Source organism: Lissotriton helveticus, chromosome 2_1 (genome assembly GCF_964261635.1).
Source record: "Lissotriton helveticus chromosome 2_1, aLisHel1.1, whole genome shotgun sequence".
Taxonomy (NCBI): domain Eukaryota; kingdom Metazoa; phylum Chordata; class Amphibia; order Caudata; family Salamandridae; genus Lissotriton; species Lissotriton helveticus.
This window is the reverse complement of record NC_136059.1, coordinates 940,007,946-940,028,773: the sequence shown is the minus strand read 5'-3', so window position 1 is coordinate 940,028,773 and position 20,828 is coordinate 940,007,946. Positions and strand designations below refer to the sequence as shown.

Below are 20,828 nucleotides of genomic sequence, written 5' to 3'. Positions count from 1 at the left end.
GTACTAACTTACTTTTGTTGTGTAATTTGTTTTGTAAAGTATACAACAAATGTGTAAAAACATGAATTACAATTCCAAACATGTTTTTCTTAAACATTTAGAAGGGTTTCAATATAGTAAGTAGATTACGTAACTGCATTTAGTGACATTTATTTAAAATGAAGCTCCTAAATATGTATATAGAAGCATTCATAAACCGCTTCCTCTGCCCACCACCCGTTACCACTCTAAGATGATGCCACAAGCAAGTTAAAAGACAACTCAGATGTTATGTACTCTCCTATATATGGCCTGTATTGTTATGTTAGATCAGTAACATTAGTGTAAGAGTATGTCAAATACCAAACTGAATTACTTCAAGGTACTCTCAAATGTGATATTCAAGGACAGTGATAAACAGTGAAGTAAGGTGATTTGTCTACAATCACACAACTTGGTAAAGGCGAGAAGCAGGGATTTGGACACCAGGTTTCCTGGTCACAGAATGTTCTATTTAGTAAATGGATTCATATTGTCTCCCATGTTGTCTTTCTCATCAAAGAACAGAGATTTTGTTTAATTCTACAAAGAGTCAAATTGTGCACTGTGTTAAATGATTACACTGATCACATGGTAAATTAATCATGCACAAGTCTTCTTACATTAAAAACAAAAAAGTACAAAGGTATAGGAAGTTATGATCTGATATCAGTCTCACTGCGCAGGTAATGCTGATAGAGGAGTGTGAAGGGCTAGTGATATGATGCATAGAAGGTACATGCACTTTCTGATGGCACAACCTAGGGGCGCAGGCAGTGGCACATGCTGCAAATGTGGGGCCCAGATGGGTAGATTAGAAGCAGGATAATTGGCATTTAGACACCTTAGGAGCTGGTCATTAATTTGTCTAAGATCACACTATTTACTCAAGCTGAAACCGAAATTTGAACTCAGTGTTCTCTGGTAAGAGCTATTCAGCCACTATTTTCTTTCAAGGCACATTTGACAGCAACGGACCACACTTCTCACAGGAGATAAATATTACACCCTGTCAATTAAATATTGTGGTCACACGGTACACTAATCTGACACAAGTCAGCCTTCTTAAAAAAAAAAAAAAAATTAAAGGAAAGGAATTCAAGAGTCCCTACCAGTTTCAGTGCTGGGACTGTGAAGCAGTGTGCTCCCAACCCCCATTCTGTTTAAAAGGCTCCCTTGAGCCAGCAAGCTGGCGAGCTTTGGAGATGCACCTGTGTGCCTGTGAGTGGTACTGTGACCTAAGAGGAACATGGCAGCATTTCCAGCAACCCCAGATGATTTTTCTTTGCTCTCTAAAACTGCTGCTCTCTACTGATGAAGGGCTTAACCCAGAAACATGTGTCTAGAGATATACAGCAAAGTCTGCACCAACTTTGGTGAAAAACTCCAGCTAATTTTGAAGTAAGTTTGAACTGTGTACTGCATTTACCAGGATACAAAGGGGCGAACTGTGCTGGGACTGTGAGGCAGTGTGCTCCCAACCCCCATTCTGTTTAAAAGGCTCCCTTGAGCCAGCAAGCTGACGAGCTTTGGAAATTCACCTGTGTGCCTGTGAGTGGTACTGTGGCCTGAGAGGAACTTGGCAGCATTTCCAGCAACACAAGATGATTTTTCTTTGCTCTCTAAAACTGCTGCTCTCTACTGATGAAGGGCTTAACCCAGAAACATGTGTCTAGAGATACACAGCAAAGTCTGCACCAACTTTGGTGAAAAACTCCAGCTAATTTTGAAGTAAGTTTGAACTGTGTACTGCATTTACCAGGATGCAAAGGGGCGAACTGTGCTGGGACTGTGAGGTAGTGTGCTCCCAACCCCCATTCTCCCTACCAGTTTCAGTTTCCTTGTGCAGGTGATGCTGACAGCCAGGCACAGCTTTGAGGGAAGGTGATAACATAAGCTGCAAATCAAATGTGGGGCCCAGATGCATACATTTGAATGTCCATCCTGCATGGTGACCATGCTAGGAATACTCAGGAACGGAAGCTGTTGACTTGTGCAGCAGCAGTACCCGTACAGATTCTGTGATGCTAACACATGGTGGGACAAGGGAGTAGCAGCTTGTACTGAAGCCGTTTATTTAATCACAAGGAAAGACAAGCATGGGCGCGTAAAGGTTCAGCACCTTCATCCCTCACCTTCATTTTCGGTGTCCGAGCTAATAGAGCTTGGTAATGCTGGCCCACAATCCCCTCGCTACACAAGCCCAAGGTCCACGCATGACATGCCCCAGCAGACCAGATTATAAAGAGGCCTGCCTGCAGACAGTTTAAAGGTGATAACTCTACACACCACAAGACTGAACAAAAAAATATAGGCTGGTCTGGCCCTAGTGCCCCCCTCCCCCCTGTGGCTACGGCCCCGGCAGCGCTTCTAAATCTATTTGGAAAAATATTGATTTGTAAACAAGGATATTCTTCCTTTCTATCTTTTCACAATGCACAAATCCCTCAGCTCCACTACAAGCAGCAAATGGCAGCAAGTACAGAGGAGAAATTAATCAAAGGATAGCATAAGTGCTAAAGCTGTTAATCCCGTTCTGTGCCTACCACTGATGGGCAGGAAAGGAGCCCGGGAAAACTGATGCAATGTAGCAACACACTGATACCAGAGGACCACACCAACAGTTTATCTGTATGTCTTCAAGCTTTCGCTCTACTTCCAAGCACCTACAAAGGACACATTCCACCTGAAGAATGGAAAAACTGCTCTTTAAATGTAAGTAATTCAATCAAACATAACTATTCACAGCAACTGTTCTGAGTGTGATGTAGGCATCTCCCATCTGTGGTGTGCACAAATAAGTGGTTTAACTTGCTCTGACTAAGCTTTTTGTATACCTATGAAAGGAATGCAGTCTACGGGGGCGGCTCCTCCGTAATGCCAGAGGAGCGTCGTCTCACTGAGTCAGTTATCAAAAAATAAAATGATAATAAAATAATATTTTCTTTTTTTTCTGCTGACTGACTGAGCCAGGGAGTCTTGGGTGGAGCTGGGCCATGGCAGTGAGGAGGATTAGTAGGTGCACTGTAAAGTGTGCATGTAGGTTTGGCCGGCCGTCTTAGGCTGGACAAACAGATATAATCACTTAGGTTTCTCTAACCCTGCTGTGTTGCACAGCTGGGTTGGAGAAACAGCAAGGACCCCCAGGCACTGTCTGAACAGCAAAACACGCTGCTCAGACCAAACCTGGTGCAGATCTCAAACTACTGACAGCAGCGCTGGGATTGGGTGGGGAGCCTGTGCTGGTGTCCGAGGGACTGCAGGGACACCATCAGGAACAGGAGAGAAGAGGCCCACCGAGGCGGCCGGCTGCATTGGTGGCAGTGCAGTTACATAAAAATAAAATCAATATTATTTCCTCAATCCGCCTTCTCCCTCCTGCCCCCCTCTTGAGTTTTGCAGCGGCCGCCACTGCAGCTTAAGTGAGATATTTTAGAACCCCAACTAATTTTAATGGGTTCCCATTATTTTAACAAGTGCATGTTTCAGATGCTGCTTAGCAGTTGCAAGTCAACTGTTAGGGAAAAGGAAAGGAAAAAAAGACAGTGGGTGGGTTAACTGTTAGACCTGTCAGACTTAGGGTGGTCTCCCCCAAACGTTTTGCCAACTTGTCTCCAATTTTGCGGGATTCATTTTTGTTAGCCTTAGGACCCTGTTTACTTTACCACTGCCAACCGGTGCTAAAGTGCTTGTGCTCACTCCCCTAAATGTGGTTTTATTGACCTATACACAATTGGCATATTTAACTTATCTATAAGTCCTTAGTAGAGTGCACTACATGTGCCCAGAGCCTGCAAAGCAAATGCTACTAGTGGATCAGTAGCACTGATTGTGCCACCCACTTAAGTAGCCCCTGAAACATGTATCAGGCCTGCCACTGCAGAGCCTGTGTATGCAGTTTACACTGCCATGTTGACTTGGTATTTAAAACACATGCTAAATCTTAAACTCCCCCTTTATTACATGTAAGCCACCCCTAAGGTAGACTCTAGGTAGCCCTTAGGGCAGGGTGCTGTGTAATTAAAGGATAGGGCGTGTACATTTTAGTTTTACATTTCCTGAAAGTGAAAAAGTCCCAAATTTGTTTTTTCACTACTGTGAGGCCTACCCCTTCCATAGGTTAACATGGGTTTTTCTCATTATATCTAATAAGCTGTAATTCCCAATTGGAAGAAGGTAGATCTGTCATGTTTAGTACCTATGGAATTGTGATGATAAATCCTCTTTAACGGCAAAGTCAAATTTATTATTACAATTTTAACAGGTATTGGTATAACTAATAGGTCTTGCCTTTTGGACCTTATAAGTGTTTAGCCATGCAGCACATTATCCTGAGTGCTGTGTCATTAGGGATTAAAGAGCTATACAGTTACTAAACACTGGTTCGGGCAGTCTGATTCAGGAAAACATACTTGCCTCTGGTAACATTTATGGCCACATTCCAAGGCCTATTATAGCACAGATAAAAAGTCACGTGATTCGATGCAAGTCAATAGCACTATAACGTTCTGTGTACAACTGCATCACTAGAGTATTGAACACCCTTAAAGAATGATTGTCCGTGGCAAGTTATGCTTACCATAATAAGATGACAGATTTAACACACATCCCACTGTAAACAATACACAATATTTCCAAAAGCCCAATTGTTTGAGCAGGGCATGAACCTTGCTATAGGAATTTTCAGGCTGTCTCTGAATCACCAGACTAGAAATGCTGGGAATAACAGTAAACCCAGTCATTAGATACATCTAAAATCTAAAAACAAACTTAGTGTGGGCTCAATTATTAATTGCAGAATGTTTTAATAAATTTAACTTTTCTGAATATTAATGACTTCGGTGAGAAATGCTATGAAGATTGCACACACCGTGCTCCATTGTAGAAGAAGATAAACAAGCACTGGCAAAGCCAAAAGCCAAACCTAAAAATTAATGATGGCATTTTCCTTTTCTGATAATTGCAGCAGTGTGTGCCTTCACAGCAGAGCCAATAACGACGTCCCACGCAATCCTCTTCCAACCATGTGAATGCAGTACAACACATGTACAGCATTCTGGGCAGCTTAAAACCTTGTGTTTGCTGTGTGAAATTGATCTTGATGCACATTTGACAATTTCAGCAAGTTTTGAGTCAACCATCAATAATTCGTAATATATATATTTTTTTATAGACGGTCTTGCGATATTAAAAGCTGTGGTCTTTCTAACCTCCACTGACATGATTGTTGTCATTGCAAGTAACCCAACACGTGGGTGTAGCCCAGCAATGACAGGGCAAGCATACTATTTTGGTTAAAAAGGCACCTACTGATTTAATTTAACAATGATTTTGTTTGTGAATGATTTTTATGGATGTGCAGTGTTGAATTAAATAAAAATAAACCAACATAAAATATGCGCTAGAAAAAGTACAAAACATGACAAACTAATACTTGACTCGGAGTTGTAAAATCACTATGTGGCTTTGTAAAACAATAAAAAGTAATAAAGAAAAGTTTCAAATGTTAGTTTGGTAAACTAATCTCACACACCATGGCATGCTAATCAATCAAAAAATCATTCACCTGAGTGATGTAATGTGAAAGCCTGAAAACAAAACACATCAAAACAAGAAACAGAGTCATTTTATATTTTTCTACTGGAAAACAGCAAACAAAACGACGTGAATATTTCGAAAAGGTGAACCTCAAATCTGATGTTAAGGGTTCTAACCAGATTTATATGGAAGTGAAGGCTCAGGTGTATATAGGCGCGGGGGTGAGGTGCAAAAATAATTTTGTTGGCGCCGATCTGCAGAATGATGCAGTCAGTCTTGTTGGATGGAAAGCGCTGAATGTGTGTTCGTGTGCTGGAAAGAGACACTGACGTGATTGCAGCACGCAGAGGAGCCGGTCACAGAGTGCACAGAACCCCCCACAACCCCAGCATGAATTTAAGCACTAGGGAATGTAGGAGGAAATGTTGAGATTAGAGTTTTCCTGAATGTTCTGTTCTTATGTAAGTTGCTCAAATTGTATTCTAAGAAAAACAGTATGCATACTTTTCAGTGACAGGGTCCCTGCAGATGGGGGACAGAAGGTGTGGGGGGGTCAAGTACAGGCTAGGCACTCACACGATGTTGTCAAATAGTTGCACTGTAAGTATAACTTTAGCAAGCCAGCACTGGAACTTGAACCTAGCTTTTAATGTTTGTACGCTTGAATACCCCGATATTAATATACTTTGTAATAGAAACGCACAAAGTTCACACTTTTTAGAAACAGCGGTCTGGTATAAAGAGCTATATGAGCCAGGGCAGTGAGCACAGAAGAATTAACCCCGCAGGGGCGGCCTTAGGCATGTGCAAGCTGTGCACCTGCACAGGGATACCAAACCCCAGGGGCCACCACGTCAATATATATCCTTAATATATTAATCCTCTGAGGATGGATACATATTTGCGTGGCGGCCCCTGGCAGGGATTTGGCGGCTCTGTTTCACTTCCAAACACCCCGACCCCGGTCCCCCCCCCTCTTCACTCGCCTCCACGCCTGCGTTCCTCCGGGGGCCCCCTATCTGTTCCTCTGGGGGCCCCCTACCTACGCTCCCTGCCTCGGGCCGCCATGAGCCTAGAGCCGCCCCGGAACCCCGCTTAGCGCAGCTCCGGTCGGATCATTTGGTGTGATGTAAATTAAAGGGGCTGATTGGTAAGAGGGCAGGTGACCTCATTAGAGAAGTAAAGGCTTAGGTCTGGGTTGACTGAACCAGAAAAAGGCTGTGAATCGCGAACACTAAGACATATATATCTAGGCTGATGCCCTACACTTTAATACTAATTTGAACGCATTATGTGATTTGGGAGGTGCGAATGGCAATGGATAGAGCAGTACAGTGTTTGGGCCCTAAAAGTTGGAAGTCTGGGAAACAGAGGCAGCACATGGTGGCTTTGGTTTGGCTAAAAGGTTGCGCCAAGTGAGTTTTAATGGGAAAGTACCTGCACTTCCCAGGAGCAAAGAGGTACTGTGGAGAGTGAGTACCAGCACTTATATACTTACATTTAAAGTACTACTTAAAAGTTGCAGAAGGGTGCTATTAGGTTCCACATAAACAAAGAAGTTATTTTCTTTGCTTTTCCTGTGGTATTATAAAGTGCTTACTAACCCTGATGAGGTGTGAAGAATTTGTAATGTGGAAGCCAGCACTCCCAAATACCACTTTCTAAGATACTAAGGGGTCTATTATAATAGCGGGCGGATCAACACTGCCCGTATGGCGGTGCCGATCCACCCGCCATTACCTGCCACCCGCCTCCCATTTCCCCCCGCCATATTACGATGTCGGGGGGACCCTGGCGGACGGAAAGACCGTACGCTGGTTTTCCGCCCGTCGACGAGTTGACGGGGCTGAAAAGGGGCTGGATATGGTGGCAGTGTCTGCAAGACACCGCCATCCATATTACATTACAGGCGGAGTAGTGCCTTTCCATGGCGGCGATGCTGCCATGGAAAGGTATGTAGCGCCTGAATGTGGGGGCAAGGTTGCGGGCCACCAGGGTGTTGGGGGGGGTGAGGGGTGCACATAGGGGGTAATTATGGTACCCCCTTGCATTTGCATGCACAACGTGGCAGGTACCGCGCGGTGCCTGCCACGTTGTGCATGCAAATGCACAAGGTGGTTCCACGGCATTGTGGCGGGTGGTGCTCACAGCAAAGCCCTCCACAATGTTGTGGATGGGGTATGCCACCATGGCGGTGGCTTCCTAATTGCCGGTGCAGGACCACCGCACCACTGGCGGCCGGTCCCAGCACTGTCACCGTGTCCGCCCACCATCCTAATAGACCCCTTGGTCTCTAGCTCCGTGATCTCTCGTGCTAGTCAACTCTTCTGAATATTTATGGCAATTTTTTTTTTAAGCCTCGAAATAGCTACGTGAAATGGACTACTTGTGAAGTATTATAAAATTCTGACTGGAGCGAAATGATTACCACACAACAAGCAAGCTTGTTTACTTTAATTCCCGCCCTAAAATCTTCTCCCACTTATAAAGTAGTTTTACTGGCCTTTTAACGTGCACTTCAAACAGCGATACTCTTGAGAGCGGGTCGGAGCAGAATGAAAAAGTAGATGCCGTTTTAGGAACCGTAACATGACTGAGGTAAACGACAGGCAAGGCACTGGGGCTTCCCGTGACCCTTAATTCTGCTGATAATTCCGAACATGCCAGTGCTGCCATGCTGCAACGAGCCCCCACTGAGCAGCCAGTCCCACTTCTCTGGGAAGCTTCAGGTTACCCTCTAGGGAAGCCCTCCTCTCCGCACCAACAGTCATTCAAGTAGCTGCTAATTAAGGAGGAAGATGAAAGAACAGCTTTGATTGTCCGTCCGGGAAACAGCAGCAGTGACTCAATTGAGGGCAAGAGGAGAGCATGGGTGTTGTTGGGTCCAGGCTTGTGGGAGAAAGCACTTGAACTGCTGTTCTGCTCTCATGGACAGGTACTATTTCATCTTCTCCATTCAGCCGCTGGGGGACTCTTTCCATGGTTGTAAATAAATGATAGAATCTGCTTTATCCCGATGAACGACCATGATAGTATGCATGACAGCAGTGGGCCGTGAAGAAAGACAAAGCAAAGGCAGGCAAACAAAAAAGAAATGGCGCAGGACCAATGAATGAAAAAAAGGAAAGCGCTAAACATATGATAAGCCAAGAGACAGGGGCAGTCGCCACGATAGTCAAAACACACCCATAGGCGGGACAGCTAGCAGTTTTTCTTGAATGAAAAGAAGGCAATTTTGACAGGCAAAGGAACAAATGGAAAGCGGTGGGTGCGGTCTACGCCCCCAGAGTAGATACACCATGCCTCGCAGAGCAGTGCATGCACGCTGCTAGGCTTGACCTAAAAATTCCACTTTTAGAAAGATTCCATTTTTATGCACTTAGTCCTGTCTGCCTGCAGCCTGACTCTGATAAAGGTCTGGAGAGGGTGACAGCTGGACTTTGTGCATTCTGCCTATATAGCCACACACAATGGGAGCTTAGGTGTGACGTGATGGGCAACCCTGGGAGGATGGGAGGGAGGAGCTGTACACAGGCTCACACTTCTTCCTGAATTGGCTGTTTCCTTCTCTACATAAAGGGCTGCATACCCCCCTGTAGGGAATCTGGAGCCAGGGCAGGAAGAGAGGACCTCTGCAAACTGCAAAGATCCTTCTTTTAAGTATACCCCACTTCAAAGGGACCCGTGGGTAGAAGAACTGTACTTCAGACCCTACCATTTCAGTACACTTCTGGACCTATGGATACTCTTCTAGGAAGAAGGACTGCTGTGATGCTGATGGATCAACATTCTGCTGGACTGCTGCTCTGGAAGAACAGTTTTCTTGTTATGCTGACCTGCTGCCTGATGCCCTTCTGGTCTGGGTGAGAAGGACTGGACCTGCATCATTTGACCCCACAGGACCCAGAGTGACTCCAAAAGCTTTTGGGTTAGCCTCCTGATCTGAAGTCTCAGGGCCGTAACAGACTTTCAAGTAATCTGCTTCTGCACGTGGACTCTGCAATCTGTGAGTCTATTCTGCAAAGTGGCGCCGCCCAAGTCCTGGACCCTTGGAAGTGCACCTAAGGTGCTTGCTCTACCCTTCATCGATGCTGCGGAGACGGAACCAGTGCATCTCCGCTACTGTGTGGTCAGCACCGATGCATATTTAACACTGCACAGAACAGAACTGGTGCATCGCTCCTGCTTGCATCGACCAGAACTGATGCATTGCTGCATCTGCGTGACTCTGAGCCTTCTTTCTGCCTTCGGAACCACCACTGCGTGACTCTCTTCAAGGAAAGTCCTCGCATCTGTCTTGACGACAACATCGTCGTCGAAGCTGAAACTCTGCTTCACATCGCAACAGACACATTGCCATTGTTGCACCACCAGGACCCACGCATCGCTGCGGAACGCATAGATTGATATCAGAGCATTGCCCACTCCGCACTCCTTAGCCTTTCCTGACATGGACATCGTCAGACTAAGGTACATTTGCTCAGCGGGTCCAACCCTGTCCCTGTAGCTGGGCCTACGCTCCATAACAGTCAGCCTGAACTTTTGACTTTGTCCTCATCCAGCACGACCTGATATTCATTGTTGGCACTTAGTGCTCTTTGGTGCTTTTTCACTTAATTCTTCTATAATCAATATTTCCGGTTTTACTTACTGGATTTTTCTCCTTTTGCTGTCAAATAATTTATTAAAATATAGTCTGTTTGTGTACTGCATAAATACTTTACATGTTGCCTCTAAGTTAAGCCTGACTGTGTGCCAAGCTACGCAGGATTAAGCACAGGTTAAAATAGTGATTTTTAGTGGTTCACCCTGCAAGTGATTGTGAATAAGGTTCACATCCCAGTCAACCAGCAACCCAATTTCTCACATTAACTAATACATTGAATAAATATTTAACATTTTGTCATTTGCCCCTGTAGTGATGTATGTCTCAATTGCAAGGCAGTGACTTAAAGTCATGCCTTTATGTTACACAAAAACTAAAGCTCTATGGTAAAAACAAGACAATGAGATGAAACTCTGCACCTCTTTTCAAACAGAAGTCTACTCTCAAACGTAACTTCTTCTGTTTGAAATGCCCTTAGGATCTGGAATACTCCTGAAGCCTATATAAAACATGTTCCTTTATTTCAAATCTTCAAATTCAAGCTGAAGGTCCATCTACTAACACTCCACACCGACATGGTGATTAACATATTTTATTCAGGATATATATTTGTATTCTTTACTGCTGTATGCTGCTGATCAAAACTTCTAAATCTTTTTATTTCCATGTCTAAAAGACAATTATGATGTTTGTACTGGCACCACATTGTGTCTTATTGCACGCATGCAGTGCTGGGAAGTAGGGGGATCCCGCGAGATCCTGGCTCCAGCACCTATTTCTGGCCCAGACAAACATTCCTATTTTGTCCTGATGTCATTTTCCGACAACGGGATATAATTCAGCAGCCCCCCACACTGCCTGCATTGTGTTTGAAGCAGCAACCTACAGGAAACAAGGGGGCTTTCTTTTTTCACTTGCATCCTGGTGTGAAACAAAGGCCTGATTTAAAGGGCCATTTGCCTTTCTTTTGTTCAAGTATCATTCTGACTGGAAGACATCTGTAATCTAACACCTAGATGCCAATGCAATGGAAGGGAACAAGGGCACACAACTTATCCCTTCACAAGTACTTTAGAGAAACTATGACTTGGAGGCAGGTTTTTGACTTAGTTCAACCCCATATGTAAAAGCTGTGCATGCACTGTAAGAATGCAAGATTTATCTCTGTGCATTAGTAATTACACAAATAATGATTTAAACGTTACCTACTAATTTTTGATTTAATTATTGTACAATACTACTCACATGAGTATTCAATGTCAGACTACTTTACATCACACACAAAGGAAAAATAAATCATACAAGTGTGCAAAGCAATGCAAAGGAAATGTTACATAAGACAATGAGGGTTATATGCGACAGGTTTCACGTTGTCCACACATATTTTAAGAGTGAATGACTGAGTGAAGCACAACAATAGGATATAAAACAAAATTCAGTGATTGTGGTTAACTTTACTAATAATAATTTAATTGCATCCCAAACGATGCAATAAATTATTATTGCAATTTTAACAATAAGGATCTAAACCTATGACTTACAGTTTGCATGCAGCTCACTGATGCCGGTAAATAGTTCCCTGTGCTATATTAGAAGGATTGGAACTTATGAACTTTGAATTAACATAACGATCTCAGTCTCAAAAGACATAGCCAACCTACACATAAAATACAAATCTGTGATGTGCACGTTACACAATGTACTTGCAGCAGGTACATTAAACCACTATGCTACTTTATGAGTCAAACTGTCACTGGGCAAACCACAGAACTCGCCCAGAACTGCGTTAACCACTAAAGTTATCCTACCGCTATTATTATCCCCTCAAAATCGATGGGCTCACAAAGATCTCTGCAGCAGGTGCTTTAACCCTGTTAGATATTTTAAAATGCATCCTTTTTGGGGATACTTAAGTAAGATAGAACAAATGTACTGCCAAAATATGTACTTGTTGCCAATCTCTATGCAGTTTTTCTTTTTAAAATAAATGCATAAGTTGACTGTCGAACTCTGCAGGTCGAGCTCCGCCCCTCATGACTCCACCCCTTTCCTCTGGCACACCTTGGCCCCCAATCAATGGGTGCCTGCAGTAAATGTTTTAAATTCTAGCACTGCAAGCATGCCACGATTTAGAGGGTAGAATCCCATTCACTTTAGCACTAAATGCTGTAAATGTACACATCATTCATCCGACTCTCTTCTGTATACGTTGTCAATGAATCTTTTTTGTAAAGCGCAGCCGTCACAACTATTAAATAAAAATATATACGTAACATATATGCATGTTGAAAGTGTGATCAAGACACTACACCCTGCATTTCTTTTAGGAAGTTAAATGAATCACGTAATCACACAGCAAAACAGTAAACAAAAAAACGGATACAATGAGGAAAGCTTGACTTACCTGCCCACTCTCCCATTGATTTAAAGAATGATGCGGGCAGCGCTCCCCACGCGCGCGGAAACAAGTACTTGAGGAAGCCGATGCATCTGACGAGGAAGAACAAACAGAGCGCGCCCCCAATGAGGGCAAAGAGCTGCTGGCAGCGCTGCTCCATGGCTGCTGGGTGCTGCTGAGCCGCGTCCCTGGCGAGCGAGCTACTGCGGAGCTGGCGAAAGCAAGTGTGAGAAGTACACTCGAATGCCGCGTCACGTGACCATCAGAGTTTAGATTATCGCTACCCCTCCCCGTACCTCTCTGGAATCCAACCTCTAGTATGAATATTATCCATAGCAGTAAATAGACGACTCTTCGCGTCCAAAATCGAAAACAGTTGTCGCTGTGAAAGTAAGTTCGACCGCTGGGTGGCTGAAGTCACCGCGTTGGAGTTCTTGACAGTGAGTACCTTGGCTCAAAGATCAGGGCAGGAGGTTATGGCAAAGGTGTCGGTATACGTAAAAACACGTATAATCGACGCAGAGGTGAAGGCTAGGGTCACATCGGCCAAGCCTGGCGCTCCTTGCTTAAGAAACGAATGTGGCTCGACCCTGAAGTTAGCCACTTACAGCTTCGACACAGGGAGAAGACGGAATAATGCGCCCGTGGACGCCGAGGCGCTAGATAGACTGTGGGTCTCCGTTTTTTCCCCTGCAGAAGTGGCTTCCTTTTGCTTCGAGGTGTATGTTTCATTTTGGGTTCAAGTATTTTGTTGTATTGAGAGAAAAGGATATACAATCAAGGTATACAGCAATACATGCATGCCACCATTGATAAATATACCTAAGAAGTTAAACATGGCCACATGACAGCATTGTGAGATTCGTAGAAAATACTCTTGTATAAGATTAATGGTGGGACAGAATTATTGTATGAATATGACCAGATATATAATTACAGAAAGCAAATACATTCAAATCCTCCAGATATTAATTATCATTCCAAAGTAGAGGAGTCTAAAGAATGAGGAGACAAATGTAGACCAAAGACCACCATGCCAATAATGCCATGTGCAGCAGAAAAAGTATCGCCTGAGAAATAAGGGATATGACAAGGGGGTACAAAAAGAGAGGGAGAAGGGGAAGAATAGAAGGAAAGGAGGGAAAGATGGTGTTTGGGGGCTGGTATAATGGGGGATCTGCTTCACTTATATTGGTAAAATCAAGAGAGGGATCCAAAAGGATGCTGAGCAACTAGGCCCTGGGAAGACAAATGCATGTAGTTATCCAGGGAACACCATACAGTGCTAGCGATTGGAGGTGTAGACTGTTTGCACTCTATAAGTGTCCTCGAAGATATGACACCCATGCACAGAGAGTGTGATCAGGGGCTCAGAAGACACTAACATTCTTTTGGGGGGGGGAGGGCAGGGACAACCTTGTGGCCTTTCTAGTGACCCTATACAAATCACCACCTTTTAAACAAATACAATCGCATGCTTTTAAAGTATTGAGAAAAGCAGGCATATAGTCACAGTTTGCATGTATGCTTTATTGTTATTCACATTCACAAAGTAATCAGATCAAATGTTAAAAAAACATGTATATGAATCTTGCATCTTCATGCACCAAGCAAACAAAGGTCGCTGACTTTGGGGTGGGGGACTCATGTTTGCAAGTGCATTATGGTTTGAAAAGTACCTGCTGCGGCATTCCTGGTCTCCAGCAATTTTCAGGCAACAGTGAAAATGTGAAGATAACTTCGTTGATTAATGTTCTTTATTGAGAGAGATCAGAGGTTTGTCTAGTGGAAGTTTTGACTCATGGTAAGGTAGCCACAGTGGGGTAATATTCCTGCTGCAAAGAACGTGTACCACGCAGATCACAAAATGCCTTTAAATAGGTCAGTGAGTTATAGCTTTTGTCTGAGAGATTATTTTGGTATTTGCAGTTTATAAGTTAAAATCCTAACATTGAACAGTGAGCTAGTAACCACCATCAAACATCTGCATGAAAACTGCAAGGTATAGATTAGAACGTTGTGATTTTTCCCCAGTCTTTCATTATCCTAATGTTGGAAAATGGGTTCATTAGAATAGAAATTAATTCTGATTATTAAAGAGAACCCCTCCAACTATGGTATTATGTTTTACATTCTGAGTTTGTGCTGCTCTAGTGTTGCAAAGCCATCCTGTGCCCAGGACACTCCCCAACATTTTGCTGTGAAAATACCTACATACACTAGGGTGCCCTATGGGTTTAGCTTTTGCGCTAGGAGCACTGTGAGGTGAGGATCTGTAATATTCTGATATAATGAGAGCCCCTAAAGTCTTTCCTAGGTATTCCAGGGGTGGGGAGTCCTAAAGGTGCAAGCAGGGTCCTTATATAGGCAACGGTATTGGAGAAATTGGCAAGTTAATTTTTCCATTGCAGATCCCCAGCCCATCGGTTAACATTGCAAGAGGTTATTAATTAATAACCGGAGAAAGGAAAGCCATAATACTAGGATCAAGGGACTCAGAAGATGTTAATGATAAATGCAACAATGTGGTATTGTTGAATTTATTCTAAAATATTCAGACAAGAAGTTATAAGACTTTCTTGTCTGTAAGCTACAATTCAGCCCTCTAGTGCTGTGCCTTGATTGATCAGAGGTAATTGGATCAGCCTGGTTGTTTGAAGAGGTGATAAATTACCCCTGGGGTTAGGAAGCCTTTCTGAAAGGAGAGGTTCCTGAGCATAGAAAAGCCAATGCCAGGGGAAGGGGTAGTAAACAATGCTCTTCAAGAGAAGGAGGAGACAAGCTGGAGAAATCACTTTCATTCACACGTCTCCCCCTGCCCCACAGCCGTATGGGGGATTAAGGAGGAATTCCTAGATGTAGGGGTAGTGGACCTATGTAGATGAAGCCACCCTGTAGGCTGGTTTAGTTAGTTCTGCTCCCTCTGTTGGAAAATCAACCATGATACTTTTTGGAGACATTGTGCTCTCTGGGAGAAAACAATGGCACACTTTAGAGGATGTTTTCATACCCTTGAGCATTGCCCTGCACTTAATTGGACCGGCGTGACCTCCATCTTGACACAGAGAACTTGCAATAAGTATCTGAAAGGGACAGAACCTCTCAGATGATGCTGCTTCAAACTTGGGAGACGAAGGGTCCCTGCTTTGGAGTTTGATTTGCATCAACCAGGTCCTGGACTGAAGATTGTGCTTGTTGCACAATTTGGAATTACAGCCCCGTGGACCAGCTTGCTTCAAAAGAACTAAAGAGTGGACTCCCTGCAAGCTTACGGTTAACAGATCTCACCTGGACCTCCACCACCAAGAATCCCCAGCCTGGAGAAGTACCAGTGAACTTGTAAGGGTTTTGTCCAAGTCGATTGTGGAAACTGAGGTTACTTTCAAGGACCATCTTTGAGATTCCAGACCCTTGGAGTAAGTTTTGGACACTTTGAGACCCACTGGGAAACTTCAGGAAGAAGTTTCCAGAGGTTTGGAGCAACTTTGGAAAAAAGCTCCATAAGTGGACGGATGCGCCATGGTCAGCCAGGCCGGCAACCCTCAACCATGAGTTGGCCTGCCGTCCCTCCCCCTGAAAAGCTCCAGGGCTCCGACTTCCAGAGTTTGACCCAAGCTAGCGAACCCTCACTGAATCTGGCCTAGTGAAGAGCATCAAGCAAGAAAAAGCTCTGTAAAAGTTTCTAATTTTGAACGTAGAAAGGGTGACCAGGACCAACCACGAGAGCAACGCCACTCACCTTCAACTGTGTGCCGGCCTGGATTCCTACCTCATCCCATTGGAAAGCTCTAGAGGTTGGACTTCCATAAGTTTGACTGGGAGCTCGTCGCAAGGCAAGCCGGCGAAACTTCACCGAATCAGGACTGGCTGAGAGCTTCAAGGGATCCTGGGAAGAAAAGCTCCAGAAAAGTTTCCAAGTCAGAAGGTCAAAACTTTGACCGAGATCTACCGCAAGGAGTAGCCCCGCTGGACTTCATCGTGGTCGGCCTGAAACTTTGACAGTGAGCAGGTCTAGTGTGACCAGCTGTACCAATAGGCGCTATACGTTTCTATGTCCTATATAGTGCTAAATCTTTAAAAAGTCATATCCCCGGTTCCCTACATTGGATTTTTTTCATTTTCAAGAGAAAAATATATTTCCTATTTTTAAAAATCGGTGTTGGATTTTTATTGTGTGTTGTGTCTTAATTATTTACTGAATTGGTGTTTTTAAATGCTTTACATACCTGTCTTTGAAGTTAAGCCGGCCTGTTCACTGCCAAGCTACCAAGGGTTGAGCATGGGAATAATCTTCTAAGAACGGTACTGAGCCATATATTGAGGTAGTGGCCTTATTGCAGGGGACAGATATACATTTGCACCTACTAATAACCCACTTTCCAACATCCAGACCATGCATTCTTAAACAATACTGTCTACAAGTATGGATGACGTGACTCCTACACCCTGTAGTTTTATGTTACATTTCCTATACACAGATTTACACATCTATGATTGACTGCCTTTGTGTAGTGTGTGTGATGTCAAGTGCTGACACCCTGAACGGGTATGTGTGGCGCTATATAACGGATTAAATGCATCTGAGAGAGTGGTTATGGAGACTTGAGCGGCACTGTTAACGGGTGGTAGTGAGGGAATCCCTGGCGGAGCTTGTTAAATACCAAGGCTGTGATTTCAGCTCATGCCTCCTTCTTCCACCAACATACTCTCCCTCCACATTATCTCACTATTGCAGGTTCTTTCTCATCTTTGCTTTCTCCCTTTCCTTTGTTTTCCATATTTCCCTTCCTCCTTCTGCCCACATCCCTTGCTGCCTTTGTCTCTATTTTTCGGTTTTACAGTCTGATGGTTGAAAAAATGTACCGGTCTCTAAAAAAGAATGCAGTTGGGCCTCATCTGCAGGCACCAGGTTAAATTAAGCATCAGTGGCTTGCAGCTCACAAAGGAAATGGCAGAGTGGCTAGTCTGGCCCTTTCTGCATATCCTGGCTGAAGAGCAGATACACCCTTTTGTCTCCTTCCTTCTCCCTGCCCCATGACGTAGCACAGAAACATTACATATGACCAAAAATAAGGGCCAACTGGTCAACCTCATCTCAAAGTCCCTGCCTCCTGTCTATCCAAAACAGTCGCCCAAGTTAACTGTTCATACACAGCCCAACTGACTGTGGCGTAAATCTGAGTCCATTTTAATGTATCTTTTCCAATCCTTGTTACTTCTGCTTTGGTACTTATATTACTATTTCCATCGGAGTGAATGCTGCTTCAGAGCATCACAAGCTACCAGTATCTTGTCTGTAATTGTCGGAGGGTTCCACTACTAAAGAATGCTTGCTAACTGCACTGTGTACAGTGTAGTAATTGAAAGTGACACCGGTATCTTTTAGAAGTCAGGTTCTTTATTAAACCCCCAGTACAGGAGACAGCAGAGGTACATCAACAGGAATGCAGGATCTTCATATAACTGACTCCCACGAACCCCACACAGAAGTAAACAATTCCAGAACACAACAAGCATTCTAGCTCTTAAAGCAACATACTACACAATCCCCCTTTTTAATGAAACAATAAAAAAAAAAAAAAAAAAACAATCAGGTACAATCAAACAACTCCAAATTCTTGGGTTTTTTAATAATTCTACCACTTGAGGTTTTAACAATGGTATCACTAGGGACACTGGAAGTATTAGGTGACACAGTTTTGTCAGATAAGTCACCAGGATACACATTGGAAATACCAGGAATTACCCGGGAGGTACCAGGTAACACATTCCCATCAACTTGTAAATCACACTCGGGAGAGGAATCACAGTGATGAATATCAGGATCCAAACACTCAGAATTCAAAGAATCATTCCTGGGTTGAGGGAAATTAGATGAGGAATCTCTGTATTGAGAGCTCTCAACATTAATGTCCCACCAACACGGTGAACATTGACTTTCCTCCACTTTGTTGCCCCCTTTTGATACAGGAGCGAGACGACTAAAATGCCACACTTCACCATTTTGCAATAAAGCAGTGTTATTCATAACCTTGACTACCAATTTAGGTTCACTGTAACAACTCTCACCCTTGATGGTTTTCCTAGCACTTTTAACACGAACCCATTGGCCCTTGGACAAATTGACCTCTTTAACACCATGTCTAGAATCATAGTAGATTTTATTCTTCAACTGAGAGTTTTTAATATCCTCTCTCACTCTAGACAAATCACAATTAACCATGCCACCTTTATTCATCCAACCAGGATTAACTTTAGAATGTGGGTTCCTGCCTTTTATCAGGGAAAATGGACTCTGATTTGTAGAACCATGAACAGTGTTCCTATAAGCCCAAAGTAACTTTTTTAACTCAAGACCCCATGACAAACTGCCTTTGTTTGCTAATTGTAACATGCCTTTAATACTGCGATTAGCCCTTTCTACAATACCATTACCAGCAGGATGGTAAAGAGCTGTGAATCTTTGTTGAATACCAGAAGACAATAAGTAATTTTTCATTTCTTGGGATTTAAATTGTACCCCATTGTCTGACAAAATGTACTTAGGGAAACCTTCCCTCAAGAAAATTTCATCCAAGAAATTAACCACGGTCTTAGTGTTGATAACATTAACAACACTAATTTCTAGCCACCTTGAAAATGTGTCAATCAAAACTAAAATGTATTTCTGTACACCATCTTGCCACATAACAGGACCCATAAAATCAATGGCTAATACTTCCCAAGGAAACTTTGGACAATCTGGTGACGCCAATGGTGGATTAAAGGTTTTAAAGGTCTTATCAGAAACCTCACACTGGACACAAGACCTAACACACCTCTCAACTTCAACGTCCATCCTAGGCCACCAATACAGTTCCTTTACACGAAGTTTGGTACGGGTAATCCCAGAGTGACCCTCATGACAAAGATCAATAATCTTCTTCCTCAAGTCTTTGGGTGGAACAACTCTATCACCACGAACAACTAACATATCTGAGATACTGAGTTCATCCCGAACTTCCCAGAATCCTCTTAAATCATCATTGACAATCTTTTTATCCATGCCCTTCCAACCTTTAACAATTAGTTGTCTTACCACACTCAAGATCTGATCAGAGTTCTCTGCATCACACCACTCTTCCTTGCTAAAACTACCCTGAGCAGAGTCGAAAGATACAAGAGCAATAGAAAAATAATTCCACTGATTTTTATCCAACTCAATCAATGGCAAAGACATGCGACTCAAAAAATCAGCAGTGAAATTCCTTGTACCCGGAACATAACGAATCTCATACAAGAAATCTTGAAGTCTCATTGATAGTCTAGCTATCCTAGCAGTGGCATTGGTGAGACCATCTGTCGTTAACAACTTGATTAAAGGTTTATGATCACATCGAACTACAAACTTCCGTCCCCATAGGAACTTACGGAAATGTTTCAAAGCCCAGACAACGGCAAGTGTTTCCCTTTCCACTACAGAATATCGCTCTTCAGTAGGAGTGAGAGAGCGCGAGGCAAATGCAATGATAACCTCTTCTTTGTGTTCATTTACCTGGGTAAGGACACTGCCTAAACCTTTACTGCTGGCGTCAGTTGTGACAAAAGTATCAGCTGTAGGGTCAAAACCTTGTAAACTGGGAGCTTGAGCAATAGCTATTTTTATCTCCTCGAAAGATTTCTGACACACATTGCACCAATTAAATTGTACTTTGTTTTTCAAAAGATATCTCATGGTGTGAGTCTTCTCAGAAAATTTGTCAACAAATTTTGCGTAGAACTCCGCAAGACCTAAAAACGATCTAAGGTCTTCCTTTGACTTAGGAGCAGGGGCATCTCTGATGGCATTTACCAAGCTAGACTTAGGCTTTATCCCTGAGGCACTAACTTCATGCCCAAGGTAAGTGACACTTTTCTCTGCAAACTTACACTTTGATGGTTCTGCAGTAACACCTTTACTTTGGAGAATACTCATGACTTTCCTCAAACGCTCATCATGCACACTCTTGTTAGACCCCATAATTAAGATGTCATCTTGAAAAAATATCACCCCTTTGAGGTTGCCAAACAGTTCATACATCAAACGCTGAAAAACCGCAGCCGCGGACGCAAGTCCGAATGGCATGCGACAAAATTGATAGCATCCAAAAGGGGTACAGAATGCAGTAAGATGTTTACTCAAAGGATGCAAGGAAATCTGGTGATAAGCACAAGATAAATCAATGGTTGAAAACCACTTAGCACCACGGGTCAAAGTTAACATCTCGTCAATCCTGGGAAGAGGAAATT

The 20,828-nt window shown here is 43.4% G+C and overlaps 1 protein-coding gene across 4 annotated transcripts in view; it reads right to left on the bottom strand.

Annotated features, from left to right (window-relative positions):
* HSD17B3 (hydroxysteroid 17-beta dehydrogenase 3) overlaps nucleotides 1–12,841 on the bottom strand; it is a 910,057-nt gene extending 897,216 nt beyond the window's left edge. For 2 of the 4 annotated variants that reach the window (XM_078675690.1, XM_078675689.1), the window contains exon 1: nucleotides 12,567–12,788. In XM_078675690.1, coding sequence (XP_078531816.1) covers nucleotides 12,567–12,720 — 154 coding nt within the window. In that variant the 5' untranslated portion in view covers nucleotides 12,721–12,788. Of the gene's footprint in view, nucleotides 1–12,566 lie in introns of all 4 variants that reach the window. The other 2 variants (XM_078675687.1, XM_078675688.1) reach the window with 2 other exon arrangements.
* Nucleotides 12,842–20,828: the final 7,987 nt, after the last annotated feature.